This window comes from Balaenoptera physalus, assembly GCF_965194825.1.
Source record: "Balaenoptera physalus genome assembly, chromosome: 12".
Classification (NCBI taxonomy): domain Eukaryota; kingdom Metazoa; phylum Chordata; class Mammalia; order Artiodactyla; family Balaenopteridae; genus Balaenoptera; species Balaenoptera physalus.
The window spans coordinates 88,501,299-88,518,982 of NC_138897.1; the positions used below are offsets into that span (position 1 = coordinate 88,501,299).

The 17,684-nt window shown below is 41.8% G+C and overlaps 1 protein-coding gene and 1 long non-coding RNA gene across 3 annotated transcripts in view; one reads left to right on the plus strand and one right to left on the minus strand.

The window, feature by feature from the left end:
- LOC309639532 overlaps positions 1-13,670 on the plus strand; it is a 79,154-nt gene extending 65,484 nt beyond the window's left edge. Inside the window, exon 6 of the long non-coding RNA XR_014251707.1 lies at positions 12,155-13,670. This is a non-coding gene — a long non-coding RNA (uncharacterized lncRNA). The remainder of the gene's footprint in view (positions 1-12,154) is intronic.
- The window catches only part of ATP2A2 (ATPase sarcoplasmic/endoplasmic reticulum Ca2+ transporting 2), a 62,595-nt gene extending 47,212 nt beyond the window's left edge, over positions 1-15,383 (minus strand). Inside the window, exons 1-5 of one of the 2 annotated variants that reach the window (XR_014251689.1) lie at positions 14,671-15,383; positions 13,952-13,969; positions 13,784-13,866; positions 5,941-6,045; positions 1,166-1,304 (exon numbers count right to left, since the gene is read on the minus strand). Coding sequence is in view for 1 of the 2 variants with exons in the window: in XM_082416770.1 (XP_082272896.1) it covers positions 1,166-1,304; positions 5,941-6,045; positions 13,784-13,866; positions 13,952-13,969; positions 14,671-14,788 (463 nt within the window). In the remaining variant the exon portion in view is untranslated. The remainder of the gene's footprint in view (positions 1-1,165; positions 1,305-5,940; positions 6,046-13,783; positions 13,867-13,951; positions 13,970-14,670) is intronic. The other variant, XM_082416770.1, reaches the window with a different exon arrangement.
- Positions 15,384-17,684: the final 2,301 nt, after the last annotated feature.

The window sequence follows — 17,684 nt, forward strand, 5'->3', positions numbered from 1 at the left end:
TCCACTGGCCAAAACACTGCATTCTGAGTTGTACTTTTGTTAACACTATTAAGCAAGCCGTTAGGTCATTTATACAAACTTTGCTGTCCTAAGTAATCAACGTGTGGGTACACAGGCAACACTATTCTTTTTCTGGAAGACCTATGACAAGGTAATTTACTTTTGTTTTTCTTCTGTTTGTTTTTTTCGGCTGAGCCAGGCAGCATGCGGGATCTAGTTTCCCTGACCAGGGATCGAACCCGGGCCCCCTGCATTGGGAGGGCAGAGTCTTAACCACTGGACCGCCAGGGAAGTCCCAGTAATTTACTTCTAAAGGCCGAAACTGCAGAGCACAGGCCAAGAGACTCAGCACTGAATTCTCATTACAATGAGTAAGACAAAGCACACTTTCCCCACAAGTCAGTGTAAAGGCATTACTATGAGACAATTCACAAAAAGAAAACAAGTATTCTGAGCTCAGGAGGGTGTGAAAAACCACAATGATTTGAATAACCCAATGTAATGATTCCCCAGCAAAAAGATTACACAGTTCTGATTGGCTCCAGGGGCATTCTGGGTTGCCTGAAAACATGGCATTGACCTATAGCAAGGAGGACCTTTTTGAGATCTGTGTAGAGCTCTGGCATTGCAGTGGATTCACTAACTCTTTAAAGCCCAAACCTAGATCCCTGGCTAAGATCCCTGGCTCAGTGTTATGTCCAAGTATTTTTAAGTAGAGCTTTTAAAGTCATGAGATTATCCTTAGCCATCAACTAGGTTTGACGGTTGCAAGTTTGACCTATTTGTGCCAAGAACCAAAACAGGAAAAACTATGTAGCCATTAACTAGTATTCTACAAACTGCTCACTACAACTAACTGTCAAATCAAGATTAAGTTCATTATCTCTTCAGCACTAGTGTTCCACAATGTACTAAAAGTAATAAGCACAATAATTCAAAACACCTTGTTTAAAAAAAAAAAAGAAAAACACTTATCAACATGAAGGGAAGTGCCAAAACACTTTGAAAATTTTACAGAAAACCTGATTCGTTTGGATAGCACTAAAAATCTGTTAACGTAATTGATACACATGAGCCTAACTTTTAAAACTCTTAAGTATGAGCCTTCAGAAAAGGACTGTATTCAGATATACAACCTAAAATAAAAATGACAAACTCAACTCACCAGCAATTTCTACAATATCACCAGGAACTATGTCTTTAGCTTTAATCCGCTGTACACTCTTCCTGTCTTGTCGATACACTTTGCCCATTTCAGGCTCATACTCCTTAAGGGCTTCGATTGCATTTTCAGCATTTCTTTCCTGTAAAAAAGAAAACAAAAGATAACAGTAGTAAATATAGCCTGCCACTGCCAAGGGTTTCTAGCCCTAGGAATCAAATTTTAAGAGTTGTAAACTAAACTTAAAAAGAAAAAACGCAGGAGATGCACATTAATGACATTTGTAATAAATGATTCACATCTTAAGGTAAGAAACACTAGGCCCTTATGATTTTGTACTAAAAATGAAAAAATAAGCACACGAAGAAGGGTAAGGAGATAAAAATCAATGGAAAGAAGCAGTTATTAGAACCTGCTGTCCCTATGCACACTGTGCAACATGACCCTCACCTTCAGCTTCACACACTCACATCATTAAGTCAATCTTGACCCCCATGAAAGGTGATGGTCTGGGGTTCGACCGCCCAGGCTCAACCCAGGCTTTTGCACTCAAAAACTATGTGACTGTGGATAAGTTACATGACACACAGCTTTATGGCCTACAAAACCAGGACACTAACAGTACCCACCCTCAAGGGTTGTGAGGATTTACAAGCTATGTGTAAAATGCTTAGATTGTTTTGGCACACAGTAAATGCTTTGAGTGATGAATTAAGAAAATCCAGTTACGTCTCAAATTCTAAATCTCTCACCAGTACTGAAGACCAATAAGTGGCCGGAAGCACTGCCAGTCACATACCACATTTACCATAATGTTATATATGAACATGTCAAGACTTCGTCACACACAATTTTTATTTCCTAATTTCAAGATGAAAGATGCAGAATTAAAATGAGCCATGTTGAAAAAAAAAGCTAAGGGAAAGTTCCTTTGGGGGGTGGTGGGGGAGTATGTGTGAAATTTGCCTTTTCTCCTTTTAAAAAATAAGCAATTAGGACTTCCCTGGTGGCGCAGTGGTTAAGAATCCGCTTGCCAATGCAGGGGACACAGATTTGAGCCCTGGTCCGGAAAGATCTCACATGCCGCAGAGCAACTAAGCCCGTGCGCCACAACTACTGAGTCTGCACTCTAGAGCCTGCAAGCCACAACTACTGAGCCCGTGTGCCACAACTACTGAAGCCCTCACGCCTAGAGCCTGTGCTCTGCAACAAGAGGAGCCACCGCAATGAGAACCCACACTCCACAACGAAGAGTGGCCCCTGCTCACTGCAACTAGAGAAAGTCCGCACGCAGCAACGAAGATCCAACGCAGCCAAAAATAAATATAAAATAAAATAAATTAAAAAAAAAAAAAGAAAATAAGCAATTAGAAGGAGCAAATCTACAAAGCACATGCCCAGTTGAGGTTACTCAGTGGACAAAGGAAACAATTCTTTCATTTCTCTCACATCTTTGCCCTCCAATCTAAACCTCTTCAATTTAACCTTCATTTGGATAAAATTTATGCTCGATACCATGCAATCTCATTTTTCACACTGTGGTAAAAATTAAGTCCTCAAACCTGCTTAAAGAGAATTTAGATGACACAAAACTGAAAGCTAATGGCATGTGTCTAACTTTTTATGTATGCATTCCTGAGAAAGTACAGGAAACCTTAAATTTGGAAAGTTCATGATAAAAATAATTTAAATCCCAATCAGATCTGCTTAAAGAATGAGTCTATCTGTATCACCTTATAATTAACAGAAATACCAGCATATCTAACTCTAATTAATGTCACTGCTAAAAGGTCCTTCAGGTTAAGTTCAAACGTTACTGATATTGTAGAAAGAATAAATTCTGAGCATTGCTGCTATTCAATTATTCAAATTTGAAACTACTTTTTCCTCAGGATTTTTCCCCCTAGAATTTATGAATTGTGGCAGTTTTATTTTTTTCTCCTTCCTCGAGGTCATGTCAGGTAGAGTTTAATTGGACTGACCAAAGTTAAGATGTCCAGGAGCACTGTATTTTGCTTCTATTAAAAATCAGGGGGCTTCCCTGGTGGCGCAGTGGTTGAGAATCTGCCTGCTAATGCAGGGAACACGGGTTCGAGCCCTGGTCTGGGAGGATCCCACATGCCGCGGAGCGGCTGGGCCCGTGAGCCACAATTACTGAGCCTGCGTGTCTGGAGCCTGTGCTCCGCAACAAGAGAGGCCGCGATAGTGAGAGGCCCGCGCACAGCGATGAAGAGTGGCCCCCACTTGCCACAACTAGTGAAAGCCCTCGCACAGAAACGAAGACCCAACATAGCCATAAATTAAAAATAAATAAATAAATAAAAATCAGGGAGGGACTTCCCTGGTGGTCCAATGGTTAAGACTTTGCCTTCCAATGCAGGGGGTTCAGGTTCGATCCCTGGTCAGGGAGCTAAGATCCCACATGCCTTGTGGCCAAAAAACCAAAACACAGAACAGAAGCAATATTGTAACAAATTCAATAAAGACTTAAAAAAAAATGTTCCACATTAAAAATCAGGGGGACTTCCCTGGTGGCGCAGTGGTTAAGCATCTGCCTGCCAATGCAGGGGACACGGGTTCTAGCCCTGGTCCAGGAAGATCCCACATACCACGGAGCAACTACGCCCATGCGCCACAACTACTGGGCCTGCACTCTAGAGCCTGCGAGCCACAACTACTGAGCCCACCTGCCTAGAGCCCGTGTTCCGCAACAAGAGAAGCCACCGCACCTCAACGAAGAGTAGCCCCCACTCACCGCAGCTAGAGAAAGCCCGTGTGAAGCAACAAAGACCCAACACAGCCAAACATAAATTTATTAAAAAAAAACAAAAACAAACAAACAACAAAAAACAGGTCAGCTTGGGGAAAAACAAATATACCTAACTTACTACGAACAAAAACTTAGAAGACCTTCTAAGGTTTCCTTTGTTCTAAAAGTTACAACTCCTACCTCCTCCACTCAAACCTAAATAGGTCTAAATGTCATTCCTCAAACACACTTTGTACCTCTCTGCTCATGCCACCCCCTCTCTGGAATATTCTCCCCAGCTTCCACCCACAAAAGTCCCACTTCTTTATAGTTCCCCCAATTGCTTGTCAACCTTCCTTGATGACACTGATCAGAAATACATGCCCCACCCCTCCCAAATACTACCTTACACTATAATTATAACTTTCATTACTTCCAGAAAGCAAGAACCCTATAGTATTTATTGCTCATACCCTTCTGTATATTATGTAATAGGATATCCATCAAAAATATTACTCTTTTCTTTAAGCTAAGACATATCTAAAAGTCCTATGAAAATTGCTATAAAATTTTACTTTGGAGTTCAGATCAGCCTGGCCCTGGATATAAATCCCAGATACTCTATGTATGTACTATCTGTATGGCCTTTGATAAGTCAATCACTCTGAACTTCTGTCACATCTGTCCAATGGGAATATCATCTGCCTTACAAAATCACTCTGAGCATGAAAAGGGAATATATATGAGGTATCTATTATGTAACTGACATAAATTAATTTAAAAATGCATATTACTAACTTGAGAAGGACAATCTAATGCTATATGTTGTTTCTTTTGCCTAAATTATTCACAAAAAGATCATTTCTATTTAAATAAAAGCAATTTTTAAAAAATCAAAATAAGAGGAATGTAGCACAATTAAAAATTTCTTCTAAGTAGGCTTCCTTCTATATGAGCTCACCACATAAAGGCCTTCATGTTTATTAATAAGATCAGAAGTTTACGATTCCAATAGGACTAAGTATGTTTATAAGATGCTTCCACTTTACGAATGACAGATGCACTCTATTTTAGTCCTGAAAGAGGTGACTATATCTATCAAAAATCTAAAAGATCAATACTTAAAAGATGAATGAGAGGGACTTCCCTGGTGGCACAGTGATTAAGAATCTGCCTGCCAATGCAGGGGACATGGGTTTGATCCCTGGTCCGGGAAGATCCCACATGCCACGGAGTAACTAAGCCCGTGTGCCACAACTACTGAGCCTGCACTCTAGAGCTCGCGAGCCACAACTACTGAAGCCTGCGCTCCGCAACAAGAGAAGCCACCACACTGCAACGAAGAGTAGCCCCCGCTCACCGCAACTAGAGAAAGCCTGTACACAGCAAAGAAGACCCAACGCAGCCAAAAATAAAAAGATGAATGTGAAATATTAGTCTGGGTTTGTTAAAATATATCAAAAACAAAAACCTAACAGATCCAGTCTTAAAAAAGTTAAATTCTCAAACTAGCTATCTGCAGAAGACCAATCATGCAAATATGGGGCAGACGTGTGATCCCATTATGTATCTGTAGTAAAATTAGCTTCCATTCTGTGAATAAGAAAGGCCTGGGTACTGGGCAGTTAAGGGAAAATAGCCAGGAATATGCTCTGAAGGTAAAATTATTTAGGATTTAAACAATTTTTATAGCTAAATACACACACACACACACACACACACACACACACACACACACACCCCAAGGAGAATAAAAGTTTTTCATAGGAAGCAACTAGAAAATATAAAGAGAATACTGGTTGTCAAATTTTCTGGTTTTCCTTAAGTAGCTTCTTTATCCACTGTTCTTAATTCCATGCTACCATGAAGGATGAGCAATTTTAACAGCAAAGTATATATGCATGAGGTCTAAAATTTTGCCATTAAATAAACAGATAAAAAACACACATAGTTCCACAGATTGTTTTAACACAGTTTAAATCACTTACGTAAATTACCAAAATTTCGCACTGCAGGAATTTTTGCTTACCTGCCATACACCCACAATTGCATTGGCTATTAATATAAGTAAAATCACAAAGGGTTCTACAAAAGCTGTAATTGTTTCTTCACCTTCTTCAAACCAAGCCAAAACCTAAAAGAGAAATGGCATGCATTAGAACTGTAATGTGTTCTTACAACAAAAGCGGCTGGCATTAAAGGAATTATTATGATACATAAAATCTCTTTTCTTACCATCCTTAGAAACAAAAGGTAGCAAAATGTAATGACATAAACAACAAGCTTATATCTTGTTCCCAATAATTCTTAAGACTCAAAATTATAAACTTCTTAATAATACCCTTAAGAACTAATTTATTTTTTCATGTAATAATTGGTTCAAAATCCAAAACAAATACTTTTGGGGAACTAAATCCCATTCATTTTCTGTGTATATTTTTCAAAAGAAATAAAACAAATTTCTGATTTTGTTAAAGCAAAAGGCAATCATGAAACTTTGTTAATTTGGTTAATAGTCACATCAAATAATACCTATGTGGCACAAATTCATAGTAAAAACAACTTAATCATTGACTCAAAATTAGAGTATATAATCTGCTAATGTCCCACGTATTTTCAGTGGTGTTGCTGAAGGCCATTACTGCAAGGTTGTTCTGCGATCAGGAATGTATTTTGAAGGTTATCCTCCATATGATATCTAGTATAGGAACACAGCACTTCAGAGATGACATAAATCCAAAAATGTTATACCTGGGCACAGAACACTGTCCCAAGAAAAATGAGCAGAGAATTAACTTCTAGCTCACACAAGCCACACTGTACTTTCTAACTGAGCAACCCTATGAAGAAAGAATCCAACACAATGAATCTTAAAACAATAAACAACATAGTAAAAGAGGCATCTAAATGGTTAAAAATTTAACAACCAATTTTTGTGGAAAACTGCCAATCCAAAAAGGATGTTAAAGGTATCTCATGATACAGTCTGGGAGGTAAGATTTGCCTTTGCCTTTTAACACTGCTTAAAATGTTTGTATATTCCACAATGAAATCTTTTCTTTAAAAGATCTATTCAGTAAACAATGAAAGCACTGTTTCTGATACTTTTTAATATTGTCAGATATGATGTATGGCAATAATGAAGCCATCTGGCGACTACATTTGTACCTAGTGGAATACTATAAAGTGAGCTTTGACACAAACAGCAACCAACCAGAAAGATGATTAAGGCAAGACCCAACATGAATTTTGCAAGTAAAAGAGGGTAACGATGAATTAACAACAAATATCAATTTGTTAGGCAGCTATGCTCACCACTATACCACCAACAAAAGAAATATCAATTTGAGCAGGAAAAAAACCAGGAGACCCAAGGCCAGGTTCTGAAAGACGCCAATCACCACTGACAGCTAATGAACCAGGGCAAGCAGAACACCAGAATGAATATAAATTGTTGCTGCAAGCTTTCAGCTGGGCATTCCTGGTGTTAAGGCCAGGCCTAATGGCAGGATGAAAACTTCTCTAGGAAGTTATAAATTTTGATAGATGCAAGATCACAGCTGCTTTGATACTAGCCTTTCAAGCATTTGCCAAGGAGAGCATATCAGAAATAAGAAACTTAATTAGCTCTTGGGGGAGAAAAATTGCTCAACTTGAAGAGTAACGAGGACCTTTAGAAAAGGTCAGTGAGGCATTAGCAACTGTAAGATAAGCTTCACACCTTGTTAAAGCGGGTATGAATTTCCCTCTTGGCAGCTAGGCCTGAGGAACAAACTTAAAGCAATATCCCACATAAGCTGGAACAAAGGAAAAGACTAAAGCAAGCAAGCAGTGACAGGACTATCAAAGCAAACCTCGGGCTTCCCTGGTGGCGCAGTGGTTGAGAATCTGCCTGCCAATGCAGGGCACATGGGTTCGAGCCCTGGTATGGGAAGATCCCACATGCCGCGGAGCAACTGGGCCCGTAAGCCATGATTGCTGAGCCTGCGCGTCTGGAGCCTGTGCTCCACAACAAAAGAGGCCACGATGGTGAGAGGCCTGCGCACCGCAATGAAGAGTGGCCCCCGCTTGCCACAACTAGAGAAAGCCCTCGCACAGAAACGAAGACCCAACACAGACAAAAATAAGTAAATAAAAAAAAAAAAAAAAAAAAAAGCAAACCTCTACTTTTCAAGAAATGTGTGGTTCCTTTGCACAAGTGGTATTTATCAATAATGCAATAATCCTCATCTGTATTATGTAGTAGCCTTTTCTTCCACTATGTGACTTTAAATGTTTATGTGTAAGAAACACAGGCATTCATAGTTATTTGAGGGTTCTGTACAATGTATAATTACTGCCTGATGAGAAACTAGTGGGCAAATCTCTTAGTGTGGAAGGACAGTGCTGAACCTATTTAACACTGACAACTACCAATTTTCTAATATTTTAAAAAATATTTTGAAACCCACAAATAACCCAAAGAATTAAGTGCTACAACTCAAAATAAAGATGAACCGTATTTCATTTACTGCTAAGAACCAATCCAGTCAATCATGTTCAAACCACATGGTGCAGTCCGTCATGGTTTTGTTCTATTGAAAAGAAAACCTCTCTTGTGTAAATGGGAAGATGAAGCTGACAAATGAAAGATCCCATGAGATGGGGAAGGGGGTAGTGAAGAGGGAAACTGGATGAGTGACAAATTATTATGTCTTATTAGCATTATAGTACAGTCAGTTCATAATTATGGTTTACCAGAAGTTATACAAAATATACAGGGGGCAGAGAGAATGTTTCTAAAAAATCTTTATTGAGAACAGGTTGAATATAAAGGATTATCTGTTTGTATTTCCTTTTGTTGACTATTCTATCCCCAGGGATCTAGAAGAGTCTCTGGTACATAGCTGATGCTCACTATATATTTATTGAATAGATGCATGAATAAACAAAACAAAATCTCATAAAACGTCTAAGGTACAAGTCCCTACCTGGCAGTCTATGAACTTAAACATTAAGAGAGCAAAAAGGTAACCAACCTCATTAACAATATCAAGTGGAAGTGGAAGGAAAAGCTACTGCAGTGTAATTTTAGGCATAGTGTTTCTTCTTTCTTTGCTTTGCACTATTAATACAGTAACAGTACTTCTGGGGCTTACAGTATCCAGCTACAGCAAGTTCAAAAGTTTCAAACTTGTCAATCCTATTCAAAGTAAACACTTGCTAGGTTACTTTATTTATTTAATTTTATTTATTTATTTGTTTTACTTTATTTATTTAGTTCCCCGACCAGGGATCGAACCTGGGTCCTGGCAGTGAAAGCACCGAGTCCTAACCACTGGGAATTCACTTGCTAGGTTACTTTAGACAGGGTAGCGTATCTTCTAATTGTTATATGGAAGACTGATCTCTGTATATCACCATAACTTCTGAGAGTACAGCCGAAAGATGCCAGAGAGCAGGGTTTAATGAATTAAGCAAATTTTAATCCAAGGTAAAAAGGCATGTTCTGGTATAAACTAGGAGACAGTCATGGTACCATGACTCAGTTATCTACACGTTAGGATAATGTGCAGAGCTCTTAACAAGAACATAAGAAGAAAATGAGAGACCATAAGCACATTCTTAAGGCTGAGGGTCTTAAAACATGTATCAGGTCTGCATTCCTCCTTGTATCCTTAGAAATTTGCAATGCCTTAGGGCACCCAAACATTTGTTCAATGAAGGAAAAAATTTACATCAAGAAATTTAAAAAGAGGAAACAGAAATAAAGTATCACCAATAAGTGTTACAGCAATTTTCTGAGGTCAGAAACAAAAGTTCAGCCATTATAAAAAAAATAGTATGAATTATAGACTATAGATTCTCTTCTGAACCACACATAAAGCTTATGTGAAAACACTCTTCAATATTTTCAGATTTGAAAATACAATCTTCTTTAAAAGAAAACAAAAAACCCCATACACATTCACCTTTCAAACCGTATTTTAAAGACAGGCTCTAAATAAATTACTTAAACCAATCAGTAAACTGCCCATTTTGTCCTTCAAAATAATTAAAACACAGGAAAAATTTAAAATCACTACATTATCAAATACTTTTTGAATATATCTTACTGAGAAAACCAAAGTAAACAAATTTCATGTATTTTGAAAATGCTACCAACACAAACTCATCCAAATATTTGTTATATCAAAAGCACTAACCTGGGACTTCCCTAGTGGCGCAGTGCTTAAGAATCCGCCTACCAATGCAGGGGACACAGGTTCGAGCCCTGGTCTGGGAAGATCCCACATGCCACGGAGCAGCTAAGCCCGTGCACCACAGCTACTGAGCCTGCGCTCTAGAGCCCACGAGCCACAACTGCTGAGCCTGCGTGCTGCAACTACTGAAGCCCACGCGCCTAGAGCCCGTGCTCCGCAACAAGAGAAGCCACCGCAATGGGAAGCCCGCGCACAACGAAGAGTAGCCCCCGCTCACCGCAACTAGAGAAAGCCTGCGCGCACAGCAACGAAGACCCAACGCAGCCAAAAATAAATAAAAAACAAATTAATTAATTAAAGAAAAGAAGCACTAACCTAGGTTCTAAAAGGAATTATGAATCCCTTCAAAGGTTCCAGTAGGAAGAAAAGACAAATTATTCAAATGTAAATCAAAGTTGAGAAGTGCCCTGGTCTAAAAAAGTTTTATTAGCATTTTAGGGTCAATCTAAGTAGCTGAGATAGGGAAATGTGGGTGAAAGGTAGAGAAGCTTATGCAAATTGTGTTACCAGAGAGGACTTTATGATTCTGACAGATGAGACAAATATGGTCCTCAAGCTCACCTCTCCTGACTGCCCTATTTGAAAACTGCACTCCTTCCACAGTCTCCCCTATTCCGCCACCACCAACCATGTTATTTTTTTCCACAGCACTACCTCCAATCCAACAGTTTATTATATATTTTACTTTTATCTGTCTCCACTAGAACATCAGCTCCAGGTAAGAGACCGTGTATTTCGTTCCATGCTGTATTCCCAGTGTTTGTGCCATGTACCTAAGGTGCTCAATTCCTAACAAAGCAGGGAAGAGAGAAAAGAACAGGCATTCCAATTAAGCAACCATATGATGTGTTATATGAAGGGCAAAGTTGGTGAACAAGGGGGATGGAAAGAAAAAGTGAAAAGGATAGGAAGGTACTGAACGTCAAGTTAAGGAATTTCTAATGTTACTTCACATACAATGGGAGATATATAGCTCACTTCTTCCAATCCAAGTGACAAGTTAATTAAACTTTATCCCTACAGGTCACAAGTATAAAACATTAATGCTGTTTCCTACTTTCTGCCAACGCAAAATATTAACTCTGGTTAACAGTTTACTACTTAGATATTTGAAATATATCACTAAAGCCTAGTATTTCTTAACTTGAGCAGAACCTGATGATGTATCATATATAGATTATAAAAACTGCCTATTTGCTTCTCCAAAAGAGCATGTATATTTTACCATTTTTCCTTTTAAACGAATAGGAATGAACTGACTACCACAAAAAACTCAGTGGTCTTTTCAAAGGTAAAGAAATGTGGAATGAAAAGGGTCAAGTATAATGTAGCAGTAGTGCTAATCCCACATGAAGAAAATCAACAAGTTTTATATCTGCAATTTCTTGATCAAACAAATCAAAGCAAATTGTTACAGTACTTCCTAAACAATAAATGTTTAAACTTTTCTGTTTAGCAACCCATAAAATAAAAATGTAACATAGTTCATTTCCTAAGCAATAACTCCATGTAGTTACCAAAAAGGTAACTCAAATTTCAACTCCAAAATATAGCTCTATAAAGCTACAAAAAGCCAACATCCTACCTTACAACAAAATTAAAGCTTTTATTTAAAAACCCATTTGAGGGAATTCCCTGGCACTCCAGTGGTTAGGATTCGCGGCTTTCACTGCTGCGGCCGGGTTCATTCCCTGATCGGGGAACTACAGATCCTGCAAGCTGTGCAGCACAGCCAAAAAATAAAATAGAATAATAATAAAAAAAAAAAAAACGTGAAAATGCCCAGAAGATTTAAGCTCCTTACTTCAAAGTAAAACTCACATCATTACTTCAAAATATTAATATAAAGTCACTCAAACTGGCCACTCAAGAGATCCTATACAACCCAAATAGTCAATAGCTTGTCTACTGGAAGTAATGCCACCGATGTTACAACACTGCCTTAAATTACACACACAAAATAACTCAATAAAAATTTATTTTATCTCTTCTTGTACATAGCAGCTGATTAACTTCTAAGAGATCCCCGATGACCTTATTGAAGCCCAGTATTAAAACTACCAAACTTGAGACTATTTTAAAATTATGTAGCCAGCTTAAACATAAACATTATACTACCTCAAACACATTATTTGTTTTGTTCCAGGACAATGTATTGAAACTAATTAATCAAACAGCTCTATTCCTTTATCTGAATCGGTAAAGCAGCAGCCACTTACTGAAGGGGAATTTTTTTTAACCAACCAAGAAAAAACAGACACGTATAAGGTATGGAGTGATTAATTCAGGATGCTTAATGATTTGCTATGACACTCTCTTAATTTTATTCAATGAAAACCGTAGAAAACATTCGTGAGGAATTAATTATTAACGGCTACACATCACTTGGCTAACATGGCATGACATATGAAAGTCTCATGGCAGAATCTGCGTACAGAAACTCCAAAAAAGTTCACCTCTTGCCAATTTTTTCCCTTCACCTAAAGTAAAGAAATGCCCACTGCTTCGTGTATTTAGTTCTCAAAATAGCCCTCTAGGGTAAGGTTGTCAATAAAGACAGAGGTAGATCCCTGAGGCCTGCATGCTTACAAACACACAAAAATGAAACCTTGAAGCTGTGTCAAGTTTGCAAAGCCTGAAACAAGTTTTCGCACTGAGTGAATTTCACTTCCCATCTTGGTTTTTATAAGAATAAAATACTGTACTTTAAGAACAAAAGGCATCTCATGCTGTTAGGATTAGGAACATCTGTGTCCTATTCATGACCATTTTTAGGAAAACTTCGAAATCCAATGCCCAAGGAAAAAAATGCAATAAAAAAATCAATACTGAACACACAAAAAATGTTAATAATAACCTAGAATTATCCTTTCCAACCCCCATCACCTTTCTTCTGCTGTTCTTTGCATTTCACCAGTTTCTTAGCAACCATACAGAACTCAAGCTGGTAAGCACATAGAGAACATGAAAAAAGTTTTGTTTTTTTTTTTTCTTTTAAGATCTAGAACCAATTGTACTAAACCTTGTTCTCTCAACCTAGGAGCCACTCAAGACAGGGGTCCAACTTAGATAAATATACCACCCTAAAGGTCAGTGACCAAATTTGGTCAACAGTGGTGCCATCACTGCCGTCATCATTCTTGTCACTGTCAGAAACAACTGTCACCTTGCCATTACCAGGAAGGGAGAGCAACTGGAATATTCCTTTTGTAAGTTCTATTTACAGACTACAAAGAGCCCAACATCATCTTAGTATGATCTTACACAACGGAAGAACCCAAAACAGAAAAGGCCTTCCAATAAAGAACTTTTTGATATTAAAAGCTGATAAACCACAAGAATTTATAAGACCCTGCCTGCCGCATTTGGGAACAACTTCTAACTGCACTGCCAATGTCAGACAGCCATTTATTTTCTGTACGCGAATGGCTTCAAATGTTTTATTTATAAGTTTAAAATACCTAGGGAATCAAAAAAAAAAACCACCCCCCAAAACCCCACACAAAACATTAAGAAACAGCTTAAATCTCCAAATATAATGTTCTCACTCAATAGACATTTGTTTCCTGGTTTTTCATCTATGGTATAGTCTCAACTTTTTGGAGATAAAGTAAATTTCTTTATACTTACAAAAGATATACATGCTGCCAACAATAAAATTCTAACTAATAAGTCTTCAAACTGCTCAATCACAAGTTCCAGCAAGGTTTTTCCTGTTAGAAACAAACATATCTGTTGTAAATGTCATCTTAAGATCAGCACACAAAGTGGGGGAAGAAACGTGTTAAGATTACTCACCTTCTTCAGCCGGTAACTCTGTAGAATGTAGAAATTCACCAGGCAACGTGTCAAGAGGGGGGAAAAAAAACATTTTAGCACTCTGCCTTTACAAAAAGAATTACTAAATTATCACTGTCTTTGAAAGACGAACCTAGATATATGAACATTCAACCATATTTAACAGAAACCATACCAAAATGGTACCCTAAGAAAACATGCAGTATTTGTTGTATTGATCTCCAAAACGTGAAATCTCATCACCACCTAAGCAAGGCTCCTGAAACAAGGAGTCATTTCAGCTCTGTCATCACTTCTGCCAGATGTGTAACTTTGGGTAGTACAAGAACGGTCAGAGGCATTCTCAACTACAACGCCTCATAAACCGGGTAGGGACGAGAAAATGTCTCGCAGGGCTCAACCCAGATGCAGGAGGCTCATCCCTCCCTCCGCCGGGGCCAGCTGCTGCTCGTGAGAAGCCGCGGAGCTAGCTGCGTGCGGGGAAGGTCAAGGGCTGGAGCCACGAGGAAGTCGAGAGGAGGCGCAGACCCGACCCCGGCGCCCCCAGCCTGCAACCCCTCTCCCGCGGGGCCGGCGCGCGGGCTCAACCCGCCGCCTGCAGCCCTAGGCAGGCGCGGAGCCGAGACCCACGAGGTGGAGCTCGGTCAGCCATCTTTCCTGGCTCTCGGGCCCGCGCCTAGCCGCGCGGCGCCGCTGCAGCCCCGGCGCCGGGCACCTACCGTTGGAGCCCCATCTCTCCTTGAGCTTCTTGACCTGCTCCAGGCTCAGCCCTGTGCTTTCGTTGACGCAGAAGTGGCCCAGCACTTCCTCTACCGTCTTTGTGTGCGCGTTCTCCATGGCTGCGGGGGCCAGGCCGGCCTCGCCTCCAGTCCCCGCGGCCTCCTCGCCTCCGCCTCGCACTCGGGCCGCGGGCTCGTGCCACCCCGGGCGCCCAGGCGCGGACTGGCCTCTCCCCCCTCCTTCTCCTACTCCGGCCGCTTCCGCCTCGCCGGGCGCTGAATCACCCCGCGCCCCCTCCCCCAGCAACCGCCCCTCTCGCAGCCCGGCCCTCGCCGGCGCCCGCCCCGGGCACAGCTGGACGGTGGGGGGGCCTCCCGACCCTCCCTCCCCTCGTCAGAAGGGAGGGCCTCCTTCACCCTCAACCGCCCGCCGGGAGTGCAGGCCGCGGCCCCCAGGCCCCCTCCCCGTTCTCCTGAGGTGATTCTCGGCCCCGCCCGGGCCGGAGGAGGGGGCGCTCGGCCGACCCCTGAGAGCGGAACGGAGCAACGGAGGAGAGCCGGCGGGGTGATGCGCGGCGCGCTCGCCCTCTCCCCTCAGCTCTGCACCCCCGACAGCAGTGGAAGAAACCGCAGCGGAGGGGAAGGAGGTGGCGTCGGGGACGGCTCCGCGGCGGCTGCTCTAATAGCATTTATCCGCCGCTGCCTCCCCTCTCGCCGCCGCCGCGGCATGTGGACGCCGCTCATTGGCCGAGAGGGCCCAGCGCGGCGCGGGAGGCGCGGCCCCGCCCCCTCCCTCAGGCTCCCTCCCTCCCGCGCGACTTGCGCCCACGCGGCCGCGCAAGCCCCGCCTCCTCCCGCGCACCGCCCCCAGGAACCCGGATCGAAGTCGGCGTGCCCGCGCCCTGCGCGCTCTGACCGGCTGTTAGGCGGAGAGCCCTTGGCCTCTCTTTGGCTAATGCGGGTCTCGATTCCCGCCCGGCTCAACCACCTGCAGACGTAGAACCCAGGGAGGTGGAGGGCTCACGTGGGCTCCCTGCACTCGCTGCCCCCAGGGAACTGCCTACCCTTCAGAGTCGGCCTCGGGTTGGGGTGGGTGATTGGGAAGGCGAGGCTGAGGAACCTTACGAACTCGGTCGGCGCAGAGCTTCACCGAAGCGCGCTGAGGTTGGTGTTCTGGGCTCGCCCCCTTGCCCTCCACCCCCCAGGGCCGCACTCTGCAACCCAGTCTGTGTACTTCAGAGCCCCTCTTAGGAACCGAGGGGAGGAATTCCTCAGTTCACTTCCCACACGGCCAAAATCCCTCATCTGTCGCTTCAGGAACACCGCATCCCACACCCCGCGCCGAGAGCTCCACCGCATGCAAATACCAGCCCTTCCCCAGCAGCTTCTGGTGCTCTGACTGAGGGAACCCCACTCTGGGGAGAGGAAGAAGGAGGTTTTATATTGTTTTTAATATCCCACACAGCCTTTGATACATGTCTGCATGGAAGTCACAGATTACGCTACTGTAACTGCTAAATAAGCGAGAGTTGTGCTAGAAGGTGCCTCGCTTGGGCATTGATTAAGGCTATTTTCTAGACTGCCCCTTTCCCCAATAGGGGAAAAAAGGACTTTAATCCAAAAATCTATTCTTAAACCACAGATAATCTGCTCTTGAGGTCTGTAGAAAACCTACCTCAACAAGGACCTACTGTATAGCACAGGGAACTCTTCTCAATATTCTGTAATAACCTAAATGGGAAAAGAATCTGAGAAAGAACATATATATATATATATAACTAAATCACGTAGCTGTACACCTGAAACTAACACAACATTGTAAATCAACTATACTCTAATATAAAATAAAAAGTAAATTAAAAAAAAAGAAAACCTATGTAACAGCAAGATAAAGGGAATTTTGCCAATATAAAAAAATTAGACAACAGAGAAAGGGACCTTCTCATTGAATTCTTGAGCAAAAGGTGAACACATTTGCATCACAAAGGGCAGTTTTCTTAAGGGACTATGTTGCAGAATGAAGCATTTAGTCCACTTTTGTGTTTGGCTATGGTGTACCATCCACAGGAGCCAAGGCAGAACAAAAATCACCTCAGTTGTCCCAGATGGCTCAGCTTCAGGACTTAAAGTCCTTTAACAGATGCAAATCACAGTGCATTACCTAGCTAAAAAAATCAGGCACGTCATTTTATTTGTCATTTCATTTAATTATTTCCAAGGAGTGGAGGCCGGTATACAGTTTTGATTGATACTTGGAAAAGGACCAACAAAATCCTACCCCAAATAAACAAACAAAAATTCTAGTGTATGGCAATGCACTAAGAGAAGCAAAGTGGAAACTGGTTAGGTCACAGGATTGGAGCCTCTTCCAGCAGGGACACGTGGCTGCACGGTGGGGGGTGTGGTAATGGAGGGCTGGTGGTTCTTTTCCCTCTCAGACCAGGTCTGCACCGCTTCTTACCAACTCTTCTGCCTCACCCCAGCGAGTGTAAAAGCACTCCAGGCAGGAGGATTGTTACCTTTCTCAGCCTGGAAATTATCTTGAGCATTTTACTTTGGATCTCCGTTCTGTGGCTTGGTCTCTGCTTGGGGTTGTAAGTGCTTCTGCTTCTTGAGCTTCTTGAGAGGTTCCTGATCTGTGCTTCTGTACTGAAAGCTCTTCCCCAGATCTCTGAGCTCCTAGTTCCATGTTATTGTTCAGATCTCAGCTTACATGTTACCTTCTCAGAGATGTCTTGACTGACTGCTTAAAGGGCTACCCTCCCCAGTCACCCTCGCTATCACATTACTGTTTTATTTTCTTCACAGCACTTATCTCTGATGTTGTATTTTTTGCTTAGCTGTTTACTGCCTGTCTCCCCCTACTAGGACGTAGGCTCCATGAGAACAGCATGTCTTGTCTAGCTTGTCCATCTTCAGGATATAGGAGTCCCCTGGTATACACTCATCATTTATTGAATGCCTACTATTTGAGTGAATGAAAGAGCCCCACCATCCCTGATCTATCAGTGACT